The sequence below is a fragment of the Atractosteus spatula genome, chromosome 28, assembly GCF_055471065.1.
Source record: "Atractosteus spatula isolate fAtrSpa1 chromosome 28, fAtrSpa1.hap1, whole genome shotgun sequence".
Lineage (NCBI taxonomy): Eukaryota > Metazoa > Chordata > Actinopteri > Semionotiformes > Lepisosteidae > Atractosteus > Atractosteus spatula.
In genome coordinates this window covers 5,764,571-5,782,899 of record NC_142733.1, presented here as the reverse complement: position 1 = coordinate 5,782,899, position 18,329 = coordinate 5,764,571, and the positions used below count along the sequence as shown (strand labels likewise).

General features: G+C 44.5%; 2 protein-coding genes across 14 annotated transcripts in view; one reads left to right on the top strand and one right to left on the bottom strand.

The window, feature by feature from the left end:
- LOC148813841 (unconventional myosin-IXb-like) overlaps nt 1-9,538 on the bottom strand; it is an 81,667-nt gene extending 72,129 nt beyond the window's left edge. For all 13 annotated transcript variants that reach the window (XM_088907369.1, XM_088907366.1, XM_088907358.1 and 10 more), the window contains exon 1: nt 9,200-9,538. The gene's annotated coding sequence lies outside the window, so the exon portion shown is untranslated. The remainder of the gene's footprint in view (nt 1-9,199) is intronic.
- A 1,048-nt stretch (nt 9,539-10,586) lies between these two features.
- use1 (unconventional SNARE in the ER 1 homolog (S. cerevisiae)) lies at nt 10,587-17,793 on the top strand. Its single transcript, XM_088907372.1, has 8 exons — nt 10,587-10,719; nt 11,486-11,535; nt 12,226-12,304; nt 12,539-12,691; nt 13,228-13,243; nt 13,466-13,496; nt 13,870-14,032; nt 16,400-17,793. The coding sequence occupies exons 1-8, from the start codon at nt 10,618-10,620 to the stop codon at nt 16,580-16,582; spliced, it is 777 nt and encodes a 258-aa protein (XP_088763498.1). The 5' UTR covers nt 10,587-10,617; the 3' UTR covers nt 16,583-17,793.
- Nucleotides 17,794-18,329: the final 536 nt, after the last annotated feature.

The following is an 18,329-nucleotide window of genomic DNA, read 5'->3' as shown; positions in this document are numbered from 1 at the left end:
AGAGCATCACCACATGTTATGGCTGCTTAGATACATCTGATAGCTGACTAATAATGAAAGAGCTCTTCGTCAAATGCCCACACCGTGTGCTGCCCTCACCACGATGTCATACCGCAGAGGAGCGCGTGTGCTCGAGAGACGCACAGCCTGCTTCCAGCCTCTGCTCCTTTCTCATGCAGCCTACCAGGTGAAATGATTTGCAACCAAGGGTGAGCAAGACCATGAATAATCAACGAGTGTACCAGACCGCTGTCTCGCCCACACCCCGGCTAACCTCCAGCACCCTTCCCAACAGCAGCAACTCCAGCCAAACTCTTCACTGCACTAAAGGAACATTCTACTACGGTGTTTTGTCAATGGATTCGGCCATCAAACTGTAGTATGGGTCTGGAAAGAAATTAGGGCGAACTTTGTCCTAGATGCCAAATTTAAAAGAATAACCCCAAATGACTGGTGGAATTGGAGTCCAACACTCACTGAACCCAATTCACCTACCAGTATTTTTGGACTGCGGGAGGAAATCAGAACACCTGGAGGAAACCCAGGTAAAAACGGGGAGAACATGCAAACTCCACACGGACAGGCACCCCGGAACCAGTCCGGAACTGACGCAAGGCAGCAAGGCTGAGCGCCGAGCCACCGTGCCAAAAGCAAAGCGAAGATCACATAACTGCTTAAAATAAGAGTCGCAGAAAATAAGTCAAAGGAACTTGCGTTGAAACAAAGAGAAGAAAAAAAAAAACAGCACCGGAAGACGGTGGGGAATGAGCCACTGCTCTGGAATACAGAAGGCCACAGCCGTACGTCTGATGGGACTGGAGCGGCGGCCTGAATCACACAGTTCACACCCACAGCCCGCTTTTACAGCTTCCTCCCCGAAGGGCTGGCGGGGACGGCCGCGGGCACCTCTTGCTTTTGAAGGCGAACCGATCAGGCCTGTTTTTTTTGTAAAAGGGCCCCACGGCCGATGAGGTCTCGTGGACCCTCCCATGAAAGACCGCCGCCTCTCGGGCATCGTCTGCGTCTCCCGGCCACGGCGCATCCCTTCAAAACTGTGCGGGAGACGACGAGTCCCTTATAAAAAATCTGCTTGCTGCGATGTCCTGTTCTGAAGGAAGGACACGACGATTTGACAGTTAAGATTCCCTCCCCCCCCCCCCCCCACCTCTAAACTGGGCATTATACACTTTAGAGAGTGGGTTACCCGCCACAAGCTGCAATCACCCTTCACCCTTGCTCATAAACAGGAAGCATTCTGAAGTGGAAGTGGTATATGGCTGATTTCTCACAGAAGGGGGGGGGGGGGGGGGCAAAGGAGCACAGACTGACCCAGCTTTAGTGCCCAGTCAATGTCCAGTTGCTGTTGGGAAAAACTGTGCCATTCCACCTCTTCCAGAATGTCTCAATTGAATCATGTGCTGTTCTTTCTACAGACGCGCATAATGCTATAATCTACAAGCACCACGATCCTCAGACCAACTTCCTGCCAAGCAAAGCACTCAACTTGCTGGATCACGGAGGAGGAGTGGAGTGGTGGGTGGGGGGAAGCTACAGGAATTTAGTTGACCACAAATAATTGGCAGCAGTAAGAATGAGGTCATTCGCAATGACCTGGGGTCATCAGAAAAAGCACATGCTTGGAAGGACTCACTCCCGTCTCCACACGGAGGGCAGACAGGCCACTTCCTGCGAAATCAGGCCCACCACACCCCAAACCTGCCCCCACTCAAGTCATGTGGACCCAGCCATGCGACAGCCACATCCAGCTCAAGCTTTTATTGATCCGATTTCAGCAACTCCACAGGGAAGTGCCCTTCACGTTCGTAAAACAAAATTAAAATGCACACCATTCCACTTTTGAAAAAGAGAAATGACACACAACCCAGTAACGCGAATTAAAAATGCCGAAGCTTCAATTAAACACTGGGTGCCAGTCTACTGTAAATTTCTTCACTTTTGTTTTGTTCCTGAAGGAACAGATAAGAGGATATGGAAGTTTCAGTGAAGGCAACACTGCCCGAAGAAGAAAGTGGAAATATCTCTTTGGATACAAATATAACTCCTGATTGCAGGGCATGTTCATATGCATCGGTGAACTTATAAAGGATGGATTTGCGGTTTCTGCCCACCTGACCAACACACTGCACGGGGCAACGGCTGCTTCTAAACTGTCCCACTGTACCCATGCGCCCACACACTGGACTGGTATCCTATGCAGAGTGCTGTCCTGTCCGATATCTGTCCCTCAGTGCTTCTTTGAAAAGGCTCCGTGTTGCCTTGAAAAATCCACTTCCTGATAACAGATGGGTTGGCTGGTTCTCACTGTGCTTTACAGTGCTGTGCAGGCAAAAGGGTGGAGACATCAGCCAAGCTCCCCTGTTTTTTTTTCCCCCACATTTAGGTCTGGCTTAAAAACCTCGAAATGTCTTATACGTGCTCTAATGGTGTACAATTTCAAATCCCAACAGAAGACACACCCTGGCACATTCCTGTGAACCTGCACTGCACAGTCCCCTTGGATAAGATGCACATTACAGTCCGGAGACCCGTTCACTAGAGGACAGAACCAGGACACCAGACATTTGAGTCCCTCCCTGCTACTTGAAGAAAAACATACCGCATGCTTTTTGCTGTTATTCAGGCGCTGCATGAATTTACCACATAGAAACCTCTCTCTGCAGCCAGAAGTGTGCTAAAAGCAAGTGTTATAACTCATAAATAAAAACAAGGCTACTTCATTTTATGACTTTGTGGACTACTGCACTCATCTAGGCAAAGTTAACCCTTTTGAAACAGTAGAAAACAGGACAGAACTTTTGAAGTTGACACATAAACCTTGAGACCTAATGTTAAAATAAAAAACTGAGCTCCAGCTGGTAGGCCAGAGGAGCTTGAGAAGGATGAAGGCGAGGTCAGCACTGTATATGAAAGGGAATCTAGAGCAGCATCGCCAAAGCTAGCAAATATCTCACAAGCTCTCTCTCCTGAGCGGAGACACTGCTGCAAGAGAAGAGGGCAGGGACAGCGGCAGCTATCCAGAACACACAAGCCCCGACTTGGGAGGCCGCGCTGCCGGATTCTCTCCTGCTCTGGGCGGAGCATGAGGAAACCCCAGAGCGCTCGCCAGCCATGTCGGATTCTTCACCTGCGGCTGGGAGAGAGCAGGCAGGCCAAGTCCCCTCGCTTGTCTGCGGCCTTCACCTCGACACGTCCCCCCCCCCCCAATGTCAGGTCCGTCTGCACACGCCATTTCAGTGACGCTAGTGTATTTCAAGCGTGTGACCACCATCACTGGTACCAGCTGCTTTCAGAAATGCAGCAGGACTGCCGCGTACTAACTGCCTCCGCTACAGTCATCGCAGAAAAAAACATCCAAACGCAGCCCTGTTACTGATTGACATTTCCGTACAGCGCAGCACACAAGAGATTGACCATGATATAGTGGGAACTATTATTAGATCTGTTACCACTTACGATCAGATCACATTAGAATAAATACTTTGCATTATACAGCAGACAAGCACCACTTCCAATCAAGAGGGGGTTTAAATGGATTTGTTTTTGTGGATCAGGTAACTCTGCTCCGCTAGCTATCCACTGCAGAGCGCCCCCAACAGGGCAAACCGAGTACACCTTTCCAAAAGCCAATTTTACAGAGATGGCATTTTCCCACAGAGGCCCATTTCAAGCCCCTGCGTCTCCAGACAAAGAGAAAGCCAGAGACTGTACTTTGCTACTTCACTACTGGACTAAACTAAAAACCTTTGCAGTATTTTTTATGAATACGACGCCTTCCTTGTGCCCTGCCAGGCAAGCTATTAGGAGGAGCAGCGTTACAGAATGGAAAGTTTTTTTTTTTAAAAGGGACACAAACCCCGCAAAGGAAATGATTGCACATTAAAACCTTTCACTGTGACTCGAACATAATGAATTGAAAGTTCATATATTAATGACGGTACATTTGCCAAGAAATGACATTAACTTTAAACCTTTTCAAACAAGTCCTCAATTTACAGACCTGCAACACACAGTGTCTAGATGCATCGTCCCACTAAATGGCAACATTTAACTCTTACTTCATTGCAGCAGTCTGCAAGTAATGCACAATAACACCCTGAGAAACCCACAATTAATACTCCCCGCATGTTCAATGCTGTATAATTGCCAGATTCCTTTCAATTGCTGCGCCACAGGAGCCTCCAGTCCCATGGCTTTTCAGAACAATTGGAGAATCAATCACAGGGAGGCTCTCTGCAGGCCAGGCACCCCAGCTGCACACTCACACTGACGTAATCCAGGAGTGCACAAGCCCCAGTCCTACAGAGCTGTAGAGCCTCTGTCCTGTTCCACTCCCAAGTCCTTAATGACTTAATTGAGAAGGAAAAGCTCTCCAGGGACCTAGAAAACCCAATATGTATCCATCTGTCCCAGACCAAACCATATCTCCCACTGATCGAAACAGCCAGTCCCAAACAGGCATGCTCATTTCCTCCATGTACAGGAGCACCCTCTTTTGTGACATCACAATCTGGGGGGGAAAAAAAAAAGAGAAGTCTACATTCCACAGGTTCATAGTGGGTGCCAGCAACCAGCTTCCCCACCATGTGGTTGAAATGGACTCCCTTGGATTAGTCAGGATGTGGCTGGATGAACTCCTCATATCAGTGACCTTATACGAACAGGATAAGTAAGAATCCCTGAACTCCCTCCTCTGGGATGTAACCCATTTCCCATGTTGACTTGTCCTCACAATGGTTATCACCTATTGCCTTTTCCAGTCACACTGCTGAATAATATTAGGTCCATTAATGCATCTTTGTAGAACAAAAATGAAGAACTAATATAGACTCAATAACACTGCAGGTTTAAGAGTGGGATAACTGCACTGGATTACCTAAACCACGGCTTATTCTTGGTCATCGCTCTTTTAAGGGCAATTACTGATTTAGTTCACAGAGGAGGCAGTTTCAGGCTAAGATCCACCAATTGCTAGGGGGTGGGGGGATATTGATTTCTTTTAAAGACTCCCCAAACCTGAAAGCAAAAGCATCCCAAAACAGAAAGAGTACATCTGAGAAAGTCACAAGCCAATTCAGAACTGGTATTACAGACTCTCCAACTGATATTTGATGGAGCATTAAAGTTAAAAAAAAGTATTAGTTTGGCAAAAACTGCAGTATACAAACACGCAGCCAAAAATGATCACAGCTGTTATCCACAGGTTACAGGAAGACAAAAGCTCAGATTTAAAAATTCACAACACTGTTCCACTTCCTCTCACAGCAGCATAGGAGTTTAGCAGGACTGTCAATACACAATCAAAGGCCAGGCGCTAAGAATCTCATCCCAACATGCATGCAACAGCGTTTACAGCTCTGCCATGTTCACAATTCACTTCCTCAGGGAAAAAACAGAAGCTTAAGACTTCTTTCTCCTCAAAGAGGCCTAAAAAAACAGCCAAGTTTTTATTTTCTGGAAAGACATCCAATATCCAACCTACAGTTACTGCTTTATTGATCTGGGGAAAAACAACACCGATATCTGCAATATGAAATAACTTGGGGGATTGATAAACTTCTACACAGCTTTACGTCTTGCCACAAGACATTAAGAGCACAGCAGTTTTAAGCAATATTTGAGATTCACTTTAAAAAAAACCCACGAACACTCTGCGTGCTGGAGCTTCTCATTTAGTGCTGTGAAGTCATGAGAACAGAACCCATCCAACCTGCATGACTGAGTACACAGAAAACAAAACCAACATGCTAAAGGACCCTGGCAATTGCAATCTTTTAAAGTTGCGCCGGTGTCTTGAAACAACTGCCACTTCCACCCGATCCGTTAAGCTTTGTGCTTCCTAACATGAGTCGAAAAGAAACCAAAATCTTCTGCAAGTCGATGCTTTTGAACAACACAATGCCAGACACAAACAGATCGGAGCTTTGAAGCCATTTGCCGCACAGGAACTAACTCCCAAACCAGCTGCAAGCTGGGCAGCTGTGAAACTTAAAAGACATCTGAAGCGAAGCAGCTTTACCACAGCAGTACCAATAAAAACACCCCCCACCATCAAGACAGTAAGGTCTGAAAACATTCCAGATGAGCAGAGCCTTTTTGTACTCTTAGTCGACATGACTAACACTACCGATCCTGGAAGTGCATCATCCATTATGTCATTATGTCAATTAATCATCCACTGGTGACAAAAACAGGTAGCAGGCTGGAGCAGAGGTTAGCACAGCTTCCCTGCTGCACCGGGGCCCTGGGCTGAAAACGTGGAGCATGCGTGTTCTCCCCGTGATCACGTGGGCTTCCTCTTGGACGGGCTTTTTAAGGTTTTCCTGCGATCTCAAGAAGGGATTTCCCCATTTGTCTTTACCCGTTGGGCCATTTTCGAGACGGCAGAATGGCCAGAGCCCCTGGCTCACTTGCGGCACCCATGCAAGTTCCTCTTTTCAAGGAGCTCAGCATTTCCTTGTCGAAAACCCCAATCCAAATCAAAGAGAACAAAAACTAAAGAGCTCACACGCTCTTCATATTAGAAAATAATACTATATAATACATAATGTTCTATACAATATATAATATTAATTATCCTTACACTTATATAGTGCTCTGCTGGACACTCCACTCAAATTACTGTACAGTTATCGGGGACCCCCCCTCACCACCACCAGTGTGCAGCCCCCACCTGGAAGATGCACCAGTACACTCCCCACACACCAGCTCTCAGTGGGGAGGAGAGCAGAGTGAAGAAACCAGTTCAGAGATGGGGGTTATTAGGAGGCCGTGATGGGTAAGGGCCAGGGACACACCTTACAGCTCGTCTTCAACTGCTCAGAAAAAGAAACTTCGCCCGTGATCCCTGCTGCCTGGGCTGGAAATAAGGCCCTGCAGTCAGGAATAGGGATCACTGCTAAATCTGAAACTGCAGGGATATATATGTGGGGGAGGGAGACTGTCACTATATGAGCCTTTCCACTTTTTTCCCCCGAATCTGTCCTTAATTCTAAAAATCACTTCAGAAGTTCCCAGCGTTCATCACGGACTCAAACCTGAAGGATGTCTCAGCAGTTAGCAAATCACAATCCAACCTCGCACAAAACTGGACATGTAACAAGAGCCTGTTTATATAAGGCTCCCTTTTAGAATTGCATCCCTGTCCAATAAGGGCAAAACCTTGCCTTCGTCTTTCTCAGTGTAACAGTATCTTTCTCAATTAGTTCCACTGGGCTGGATGTGCAGAGCCCCTTGCAGGTACTTCCCTATGAAAGAAACAGCCACTTCGTCACTGTATTCACTCATCTCACTCCCTGCAGAGTTTAAAAGACATTTAAGACAGCTACAAAATTAGGGCGTGAGCTCAACTTAATGACCATATGGCCTCTTCCTGCCCAGAAAACAAAAAGCACTAAATCCTTATGAACCAGACCTTCTGTTAAGTCTTGTGTAGAGAGGCTTTCTGAAAAGGACTGACAGATGAATAAAAAAAACAGGATGTACTCAGCGACTTCATCAAAGACGTCATATATAATATTAGCGTCTAAAAGATAGACTGTAGGTGGTTACTTTTTCGTGGTATAAAACAAAAGACGCGTTGCAGCGAGGACATTGGACGGGAGCAATTATTTCCTTTCAAAACACCCAAAACTGTAGATAAACTTCAAGACACAGCAACTAGCTAGATGTGCAGTATCGATCTTGTGTAAAAATATGCCTGCAGTTACAATGGCTACTTCCCTTCCTGCAATATAATACTAGACTAACTAACCATGGCGACCTCAAAGCCAACTAGTCATTTAAGAAAAACCCCTCAGTAGCCCTTCGAGCACCAGGGGCTGGTCTTCATTTGTAGCAGAAATTGCTGGGGTGGAGGCTGTACACTCTCAACTTCTGACACCTCAAAAAAAACGGAGACCATGTGTGGCGATTGGGTTTCCCCCCAAAAAGGTGACTCACCCTTGGATATTTTGGTGAAGTTTGCTCACTGTACAGCCCCAATGCAAACTAAAAGCGATTCTCCGGTAAAACGCATTATCCTAAGAAGGCAGAACAATCTTAGGACTGCATTAGTAACCATTATGCGCCCATTTAAGCGTAACGTGATAGTTAAGTTTAAACTACTCTACAATGGCAATATGATCAAAAGCAAGTCAATTTGTGAGCTATTTTGTTACCGCCCGGTGTAGCGCCGTCTTTCAAGTAGGACAGGGCGTGCTCTTATACATTCTGCGCATCGATAGCCCAGCCCGCAAAGCGTTAGTCTGTAGCTACCAGAAAAAAAAGCAAAGAAAATTATACGTGTATATAAAAGTTTGAATCTTTTCAGGACTCCTGCCCGCCCAATGTGGGGGACTCGTCAGTGCTTGGGGTATAATGACTGACTGCTGGATTCAGACTGGCTACGGGCGTCTGGGAGTTAGACACGGGGTTTTTTTTCCGTCTGACTGTAGCAGCTCTCATCGCGACTTTTTCACCCCCAGCATGATCTTTTTAACTCTAGTCCAAATATGGTATCATTAGCAAATATCCCCCAGTCAGTTCGGTTTGTACGGACACGAACCCGGGCAAGTTTTCTCCGCAGCTCCTGCTGCCTTCCTTCTGCCCGGGGGGTTAGTGACGTGACCGAAATACGTACTGAAAACGTTCACGGCTTTTCCGATTCAATTCGGCAATGAAAGCTGGAACAAAAACGAAAAGACATTACTGGGTCGCTGTGAGCCCCAGCGCTCGTCCATTTTCAAACGGATTGGCCCCTGAATCAAACCCTTTCTCCTTCCCAGACCGCCACACGAAATCCATCCAAACAACAGAGCCTCGGGAGGGCATGGAAAAACACACACACACACACACGAACAGACGTGTCTTTTAAAAGCGATCAGCAGGTTTTTACAAAAGAAAAGAACCAAAAAGCACACAAGAGAAGCGTGTGGTTTTGTAAAAAAAAAGGGGGGGGGATTTGTTCCGGCATGTAAACTTATTTCAAATCCGTTTTTAACACACAACAAAAGTCAAAAGAAAGTTGGACAGAGAACAACGAGAGCATTCCCCTTCCCCCAAAAAATTTTTTTAACACATACACTTAAATACGCGACAGTGAACACCTGCCATTTCATTCACCCGGACACCAACAGAAGGGGAGAAAAACCGACTTTGAGCGTGTTCAAGGCGAGACAGACGCGCCGTTTTACAAACTTACCTAGTTTCATTACTCTTGTATTGGAGGCGTCCCACTCGTTACAAAGCTGCGAGGAGCTAACAGAGAAGTTCCGTCTCGTTTCAACAGAGCGCACATCAAAAGGTGCCCAGCAACATCACCGCGGCGAGCAACAAAGTTTTCCCTGCTCCTTCTCTGAAACCATTATAGAAAGCACATCCCACAGAAGCAACCGTGTGGCTCGGAAAAGGAGGCGGATTAGTCGTTAAACGTCTTTATAAAGTTATCGACATATACATCCCGTTCCAGACTTCGCGACAAAGACAACTTCCTCCAAACTTCTTTCTCTCTCCCTTTTGCAACCGACTGGGAGTGTGTGAGAAAAAAAAACCCACTGGCTAATTTTATAAAATACTTTTTTTTTAATTCTTGTTGCCCGCCCATTGTCGCTCATTACCGCCCTCTGCTGGGTGGAGGAGAACTTTGCCGCCTTCAGCCTCTAGCCTGCCTCCTAAACGCAATTAACAAGAACGTGTTGTTTTATTTGTTTAGTTAAGTTTCATGAACTATCCACGTGTTTCGTTGTTACTGAACCTAACTGTGCTGTAATTTTAATCGTATTTATTTTAAATGTACTAGTCTAGTAATCCATTTTAACTCAGTATTCCAAGTCTAAATCAAACCTGTGTCTGTTTTTTTATAGGTATGTATGCCATGAATGTATAACATTTTTTACTGCTACTATTCCTATTAATTTTATTGCTTGCTAAGTATCATAAGAATGTCATATACGTTTCTTCTAAATGTGTGCCGTTCAGCTGATTTTCTAAAACATCTTCCACCCTGATCTTTCCAGGTCTCAGCTCAGCATGGACGGGGCTGGTCAGTAGCGCCGCTGGCGGACAAGCAGTCCGTCGGGTGAGACGTTACACAGCACTTGTATGAAGGTAGGGCAGTCAACTGCATTGTAATGATGACTCCGAGTGCGTACAATCTGCTCTTTTAATTAAACTCTTCCTTCTTGCATGAAGTGTTTGTAGGCACGCGTGCAAAACAGAAAAAAATTACCCCCAAGACTGCTGTTTATGACATTTTATACCTTTGAAGTTAGGCTGCTGAGTTTAAATACACATGGCAAAATTAAAGATCATTAACTAGATATTTAGTTAGATATTTTGCCTCTTCGTTTGGGATATTTGTTTCTGTATCCATAACATGTTTAACATATTATTCGCTGTTTGACACTTTAATATCAACGTTTATAGCGACATTTCAATTACATGTTTCACACAGCCAATGTGAACGAATCTCCGAGGAGAATAACAAGAAGCATTAAACTTCGCGCACCCAGACTGAAGAAAAGCAGCTTCACCTTTTAGGAATCCTTTCCGGTGTCGAACCCACTTATTGCGTCAGAGTAGCTGCGTCAGAGACAGGCGACTTCCGGTGCTGCTGTAATCATGGCGTCTTCTCGCCTAGAAATCAACTTTATTCGGCTTCTTTCTCGCTGTGAGTCTATAGCTGCCGAGAAGCGGGGGGATACGGAGTGGAGGTTAGAAAAGGTGAGGGGAATTTTTTTTAAGCCTGCTTTTTTTTTTAAATAAGGTGCTTAGACGTAAACCCGATAGCCACGTCATAACTCGAATACTGAAACCCCCAAATGTGTCAGAACTGATTAAAATCATTGGTTGGATAGATACATGCGACTTGTGTGGAAATTACTCTGGACTGAGTAAACACTGTATTTTGTAGATCATTACTGCGCGTTTTGGGAATTGAATGACCTGTGTCCTGGAGATAGCTTTGATACGTGGCAGCAAGATGAAATGCATGCTTTCAAACCTGTAGCTGCGGGATGTCTCCCTTTTAAGCCCCTTTTCCGGCAGTGTTTTTGTAACCCGCAGTATTAACATGTTCTCTCATGCATTTGGGAATTTAACTTGCCCTGGTATCTATAAACTTTAGAGGGTTCATCTAACGGTAGATAAGACGTCAAAATTGGGTCCCAGGACTGCTCACCTGTTTCAGAGACTCCTGACTGACGAGACGTACTGGGAAATGTGATGTGCAGATTTTGTCAGTCATTTCCCGGTTGATTCAGGCTGATTGATGGCGTTGGCTTTAACCTCATGTTTCAGTGTCTCTTAAGCCTCCCCGTTCTGGTCATGCAGAATGTGTCTTATCGCCTGAACGCTCTCAGTCTGTGCCTAAGCCGTCCTCTCTGCCCTCGTTACAGTAAAAAAAAAAGCGGGCATAGATAGACAAAGGAGTCTGGAATCGTGATTTCAAAGGTACATTCGGACCTGCAGTGTTCTGCTTCTTTTTCAGTATGTGGGAGCACTTGAAGAAATGCTGACTGCGCTGAAGAAGAGCACAAGGTAGAAATGACTTTTTAATCGTTTTTGTGATTCTGCACTCTTCAGAGTGGCTGCCGATGAGGCGAGATCCTTCAGCTTCACTAGCTCATCTGGTTACTAACAGCTGAGCAACATGAGGGCCTTTTCAGGCTGGTTCTTGAAAGCATGACTTCGTAGCTTGTTCTAGGGTCCCACAACCCTTTGTGTAAAAATAAAGCTAGTTCTGCTGTCAGTTTCAGTGAATTGGCACGTAGTTTCTACTTCTCTTCTGGTGTCTTTGCTCATTACAAGTCTGTAAAGGTAGCGGTCTTGCATTTTTAGTCTCAGGTCTGTTGCAGCCCTTCTATGGATCCTATATTCTAGGAAACTGAAATGATTTAGAAGTTCAGAGGAAAGAGCTTTCTTGTGCTCAGAAAAGCGTTTTAAGAGTCTTGAGTATGAAGCGACTAATCTGTTGTGAAGCAGCTTCTTGTTATCCCGCACGGAGTGTCAGCTTGTATGGATCGGGATGACCACAGCATTTAACCCACAAAAGACTGGAACACACAATATGACATTTTTAAAAAGATGACCAAGCTCATATTCCGGTTCATTTGAAAACAAGACATTTATCATTATTGTTATGCAAGAATATAATTGTTGAGGATTTAGGTTAATATTCTAATAATAGAGTGTTGATCAGTTTGTAACAGTTCTTTTCGCTTTGTGCAGTAAACCTGTCCCAGAGGTAATGACAGACTACAGCCGGAAGGTGGATTTTCTCAAAGGATTATTAGAGGCTGAAAAACTGGTAAGAAGCGATCTCCTTAGGATGGTAACCCGATGGTTGGAGTTCTAACAAAAGCTTTCTTCGATACGTATACCAAATATTTGGTTGGTAATGTTAAAATAGGAAATTGTTTTATATATGATGAATTATACCTCATGTTGATCTTGATTAAATTGCTCTAAATAATGTGACCCACTGTGTGGAACCCTACTGGACTTGTGAATTACACATGTCTGCATACCTTTGTTTCTGCAGACTTCTCCAACGGAGAAGGCCTTAGCCAATCAGTTCTTGGCGCCTGGTCGCAATCCCACCACTGCGAATGAGAGGACCTCAGCCAGTAAAACTGTTCACCTGCAGACAAAGGCTCGTTGCACTGGAGAAATGAGGAATGAGTTGCTTGGAACTGTAAGATACTATGAAAAGTATTGTTTTTTTTTTAATGTGTAGCCACTGTCAGCTGGAGAGACTGATCACAGCTGACCTGCAAGGTTGCACTATAGGGACACCTGCTGGGCAGACATTTGAAAAGCCTCAGGAAAACCAGCTTGGATTAACTTAAATCTTACTGCTTGGATCTGTTTCTCCATCCTGGAGTCCCTTGTATTTGCTGGTATCTGTTCCAGCTGAACGTTTAATGACCAATTCTAACTGCTGCCAGTAATTGATCTGATCTGATCAGCTTTACTTTTGCATTTTTTTCTTTACTCAGGTAAATTATAAATTAATTTTCCTCTTTTGTTTTATGAATGTATTTTCTTACCAGCTTTTATCAGTTGGGTTCCATCACTAGATGAAAGTTGCATTCAACCATTACTTCATGGCTTTAAGTGTTTAAAATTGATCACAGCGGTAAATCCAGTAAAATCAAGGACAGGAATTAGATGGATTGTTTTGTTAGCGAGGTTCCCAAATCTTTACTCTTGTTCCTTTTGTTCCCCCAGGTATCACCAAATGCAGGTAAATGTACTTTCTTTATTCACTACTAAAGTTGTCTTTTATATAGAATTCAAAAGCTCTGGTTGGGGAAAGTCTGACCACGCGGTTGCAAATACGTTTCTCATCCACGTCTAGCAGGGACGCGTTGGTATGTTTTATTTAATTGTATATTCAAGAATGTGGGCTTTGTTGCTGTGGTTTCAGCATTACTACAAGGAAATAGCTGTTGTCCTTCTTTTTCAGGAAGGACAGAAGCAGAAATGAGGCAAAGAAGGTCAGTTTTATTTGTATTTGTATTTTATTTAATTGAAAGGATGGATGTTTCTGGGAATGTCTCTTTCCATGAAGTGCCCTGACGTTTTCCATATATACTCAATACTTAGAACTGAGGAAATATTCAAAGCTACAAGTGCTCAGCCTTTTTACCTTTTGGAGAAAGTTAATTTAAAAAAATCCCCCAAAACAATGTTTAAGGTTTTAACGGTATACTGGAATGCGGTGGGTTGTCTGTGCGCTGTCTCTCATGCTTTTCACACTTGGGTGATGAAGTGAGGGAGTGAAAGGGTTCGAAGGCATGAGCAGTGGATTGCAGGAGCAAACCCCTGCCCACGCTGAAGCTGACCCGTGTGACCTCGGCGCTCTCCCAGGGGTCTGCCGCTGGACGAGAAGCAGTCGGACGCCGTGCTGGACGCCGTCCTCCAGCACCATCACAGCCTCCAGGAGAAGCTGGCCGAGGAGATGCTGAGCCTGGCACGCAACCTGAAGAACAACACGCTGGCGACGCAGAACATCATCAAGCAGGACAACCAGGTGCGGCGGGCTTGCTCTGAGGGGGGGCAGGGGGGGACCTGGATGGTTCACACTTGCAGTCAGTTGTTACCATGCCAGAAATCTTCATCCTCCTGGACTGTCAGTTTTAAAACTGACAGATGTGGCATCTACTGGAAAACCTCAATTAGGGCTTGGATTGACATCTGACCTCGTTGTTCGATTCAAGGACCATCACCTAAACAGACCTGCTGCAGCTGTTTTCATGCAGGTCTTCTTTGTCTGAATTTTCAGCTGGTGGAGAAAAAGGCCAGTTACCACATTGCTCCAGAAGGTGGCAGTGTTTCACAACCAAGTCAGAAAAGGTTCTTCTGTTAACTTGGTAGTGAAGAAGCCAAGTGAAGCCATAAGGACAGAGGGGCTGTTATCCTTTCAGATAAAATCAGGAGCAAAATCAATGATCCGGCAAGGTCAAGGCGATTTTCGTAGCACTGTAGTGTTATCTTTTAATGTGAAAAGTTGTGGTTGATGTTTGGTGTTCCTGCTTTTTACAGAGAAGCTGTGTTCAGTGAGCAGGTCGGAAGAGTTAAAGGGGATGAGGTCTTAAAATTGGGGCATGTGGAGCATGGTTTGTGCTGCACCTTAATAAAATAAAGCTCCCCAGACAGCCCATCTTGGGAAATCTTGCTTCTAGAGTGTCCAAAAAGAGGTTAATTGTATACTTTCAACTTCAGCATTTTATGATGATATAACTATATTGCTCCCTCATTGATGTATTACTAAATAGGAAATATCCTGCTTTTTTTTTTTTTGTTCACAGTGTTGGTGTGTCCTGAGTATTTGTTAGTGTTGGTGTAGACCCAAGGTGAATTCAAGTATGAGTGAATTTCCAGATGGGTCTGTAAACTGGCCAGAAAGCAATACTGTTTGACACGGGGTGATCCAGCCCTGTTCCTGAAGGGAGGGGCTGTGTGCCCAGAGGGTCATTTTAAAGCAGCCGCACCTAAAGAGCTAAGCGCTGCAGTTCGTAAGTCGGTCCAGTTCAGTTCCTGATGAGCTGAGCTGGGATGCGAATTCCACGGACATGCCGCGGTTGGGCTACCCTGGTTTGAGCCCCATGAACCCCCGAGAGGTTATCCGGCAGCAGTTAAAGGCAAGCGCTGGGCGGGAGTGGGGCAGCCGCTGGTCTGGTCATCCCAGTGCCGCCCCGGGCTGGGAGCGTGACCTCGCGGGGGACCCGGTACCCTCTTGCCCCGGGCCGCGCCCGGCTGGAACGGCAGGTGGAAACGGACCGCCCGGGAGGAGCCGGCGGCTTGCGTCAGGCTGGTCCCATTTCGACCTGCGGGGCTCCACCACAACACGCAGCCGAGCACAAGAAAAACAGGGAAGCTGGGACCGAGGGCTAAAGGCGGCATTCTAGCAGCGTCCAGAAAGAATCTTCCTGCCTGCGTGACGGGGTTTCATTGCGTCTTTTGTCTAGTGAAAGGAAGAGGGGCGCAGAAAGAGTCCAGATCATTGTTGGGCTGTGTTGCGTTGCCACTAGTTTAAATGTGGGCCTCCCAGCTCTCTCCTCACAGGGCTCTCGTACTGAGTAGTTGCGAAGTCTGGTGTCTTCTGGCTTTTCGTCCAGCCTCAGTAGTCAATTAAACTATTAACCTCGTTATTTTATATATTAGATTTCCATAAGATTTTTCTTAAATTGGTCTGCAGTTCATTACACATGATGCTCATTACCTGTCACCTGTAATTAACTTTTTTTAAACCAGCTTAGAAGTGTTACACTTATCCAGCTAATTAATTAAACTTCCCCTGTAAGTGAGAGAGAAAACCAGATGACCCTGGGCCCTGCAGGAACTGAGTTTGATACCCCTGCCTTACAAGATGGTTGTAAATACAGTTTGATTCCTAGTATCAAGTACCATACGCCAGATGTAATGTTGTGCCTATGAACAAGCTGTTTCCTTGTACTCTTTTATTTTTCCCCTAATTAAATGCAGTCTTTAAGAATTCAGTTACTGAAACCTCCATTACAGTTCTTAAGCGATTGATTTTACAAAATGCTTTAACAAAAGGAGAAAAGCATTCACATTCATCGATCTGGCTTACAAAGGTTGTGATGTTAATATACAGAATGGCTGTGCAGTTAGTTAGAAAAATCTCTCTATAACTGGACATCTAATTAACTGGAAATGGACAGGGTATGGAGATAGACAACAGGTGCAGATAGCGGTTGTCTCACCTGATTTTACTGCCATGCTGTTCGTTAGGTAGTAATGCTGTCTGTATAATTCAGTCTGGTGAAAGATGGAGGAATCTGCAAAACAGTTTTCGTTCATCGATGACTTTCCCGAAGCCAGGTGGGCGGTGCTGACCAAGACGGTCTCCTTTCCTTTCTCTCTCCTCCTCCAGACGCTCACACAGTCCATGAGAATGGCAGACCTGAATTTTGAGAAGCTGAAGACCGAGTCTGAGCGGCTAGAGCAACACACCAAGAAATCGGTCAACTGGTTCCTCTGGCTGATGCTGATTGTCGTCTGTTTCACTTTCATCAGCATGATTCTGTTCATAAGAATCTTCCCTAAACTTAGGTGATGACCCCTGTATCAAATGATCCTCTAGTATGGATTATGTAGAGAGGTATTTGGGTATGGAGAGGGATCCTGAACATGAGGTGCAGTATGGCCTTAAGCCCGACTGGAACAAAAACAACAGAGAGCCTTAAACTTGATCCATTGCTGGTTAGTAAACAGCAAACAATGTCAGTAATTTTCTTCATCCTGTTTTTTTCCCAACAATACAGAAGCAGGAGCACCCAGAAATCCCGGGGTCAACCTCCAGCAAAGGCTGGGAAAAGTGGTAGGACAGGGGCGTGGCTGGTGGCAGACACCCCTCAGTCATGTGACCCTGACATCAGCATGAATTGGGAGCTGGGAACTTTGCGGTAATGAAACTACCTGGCCTCATTGTCAGAATGTTTCGAATGAGGGTACTAGCATAAAAAGTGACATATAATAGAGTTTTTCAGAGGCTGAAAACCTGGTCAGATCTCTTGTATAGGACGTGCAAACTTTATTCGTGGATAAGCTTGCCCAGTTGTGCTGGTCTAACTGCTACTGCTGCTGAAGGTATTTTATATGGCTAATTCCACACTAATGCCTGATGGAGGAGCCCCAATAGTTTTAAATCATTACAGGAGCTGGTTTATTGGTCTTGTTTTTATTTTTATTGTTTTATGTTGAATGTGTCCAAACAAATGTGAGATTGTTGCAGTGGTAAAAAGGGTTTAAAATGACAACTAACTGAAGAGGCTTTTTGAGACGCTAATTTCTTTGTTTCAAAGAAATGTCTTGCTTCTTTTGCAGGATTTCAGTGCATTTACATGTCACACATCATTACCTATCCCACCAAGGCACAGACCATCATGTTTATGAAGCAGAAACTGCTTTATTATACAGAATATCAAAACCAAGCTTTTAAATATGGGGTGAGATTGAAAGCGCTTATTCCCTTTTGCATTCAGACACTTTGAGCTGAAAATGATTGAATTTACATTTGCTTTTTTGTATTCATAACCGTTATGAATCGCTCCTGTTTTGATTACTCAACTTCTGTATTAATAACAAAAAAGATCTAGCTGTGATGTACAGGTCTGTCCACTATGAAATTGTTCTTCCCCAGTTTACAGAGTATACAGCTGTCTTTTGTTTATTGCAGCATAATATATTGTAAATAATAGGACTATATGTATGAAGAAGCATATTGTAATTTAAAAAGTGTTACATCATATTAAATGGTTAACATTCTTTCATATGTTTTCTTTTCTCTGTCTGGCTATACTTTATACATTTCAAAGTAATCACTTGATTTTTGAAGTTTGAAGATCTTTTTTTTTTAATTGGACAGCTCTTTATTAACAGCTAGAGCATAGTTTTCTTTGTCAATGTCTCAGCAACCGTGTCCTTCTTTTTAAAATCCTGTTTACTCAAGTAGTCAAACATCTTTCTGGTTGTCAGATACTGTGAATTTCAAACAACTTGAAGTAATTTCAGTGTAATAGGATGTGGACAAGCATGAAATTGGGTCAAAATCAAGGTGATAAGACAGCTCTTAACATTATTCACCCAATTATATTCATATCGCACTGTCAAGAAGATATGAAAGGTATTTCTCTCTATTTCGACCTCTCCTAACTGCAAGGCAGGGCTGACATCGCAGTCTTGATTTTCCACTGAGCTGCTCTCATGGTATGTGATGGGTTGACATTGCTCTGCAATGTGTACGGGGAAAAATTGAAATACATTTAGGTGTTAATGACCCTGTTAGCATGTCTTCATCTGTT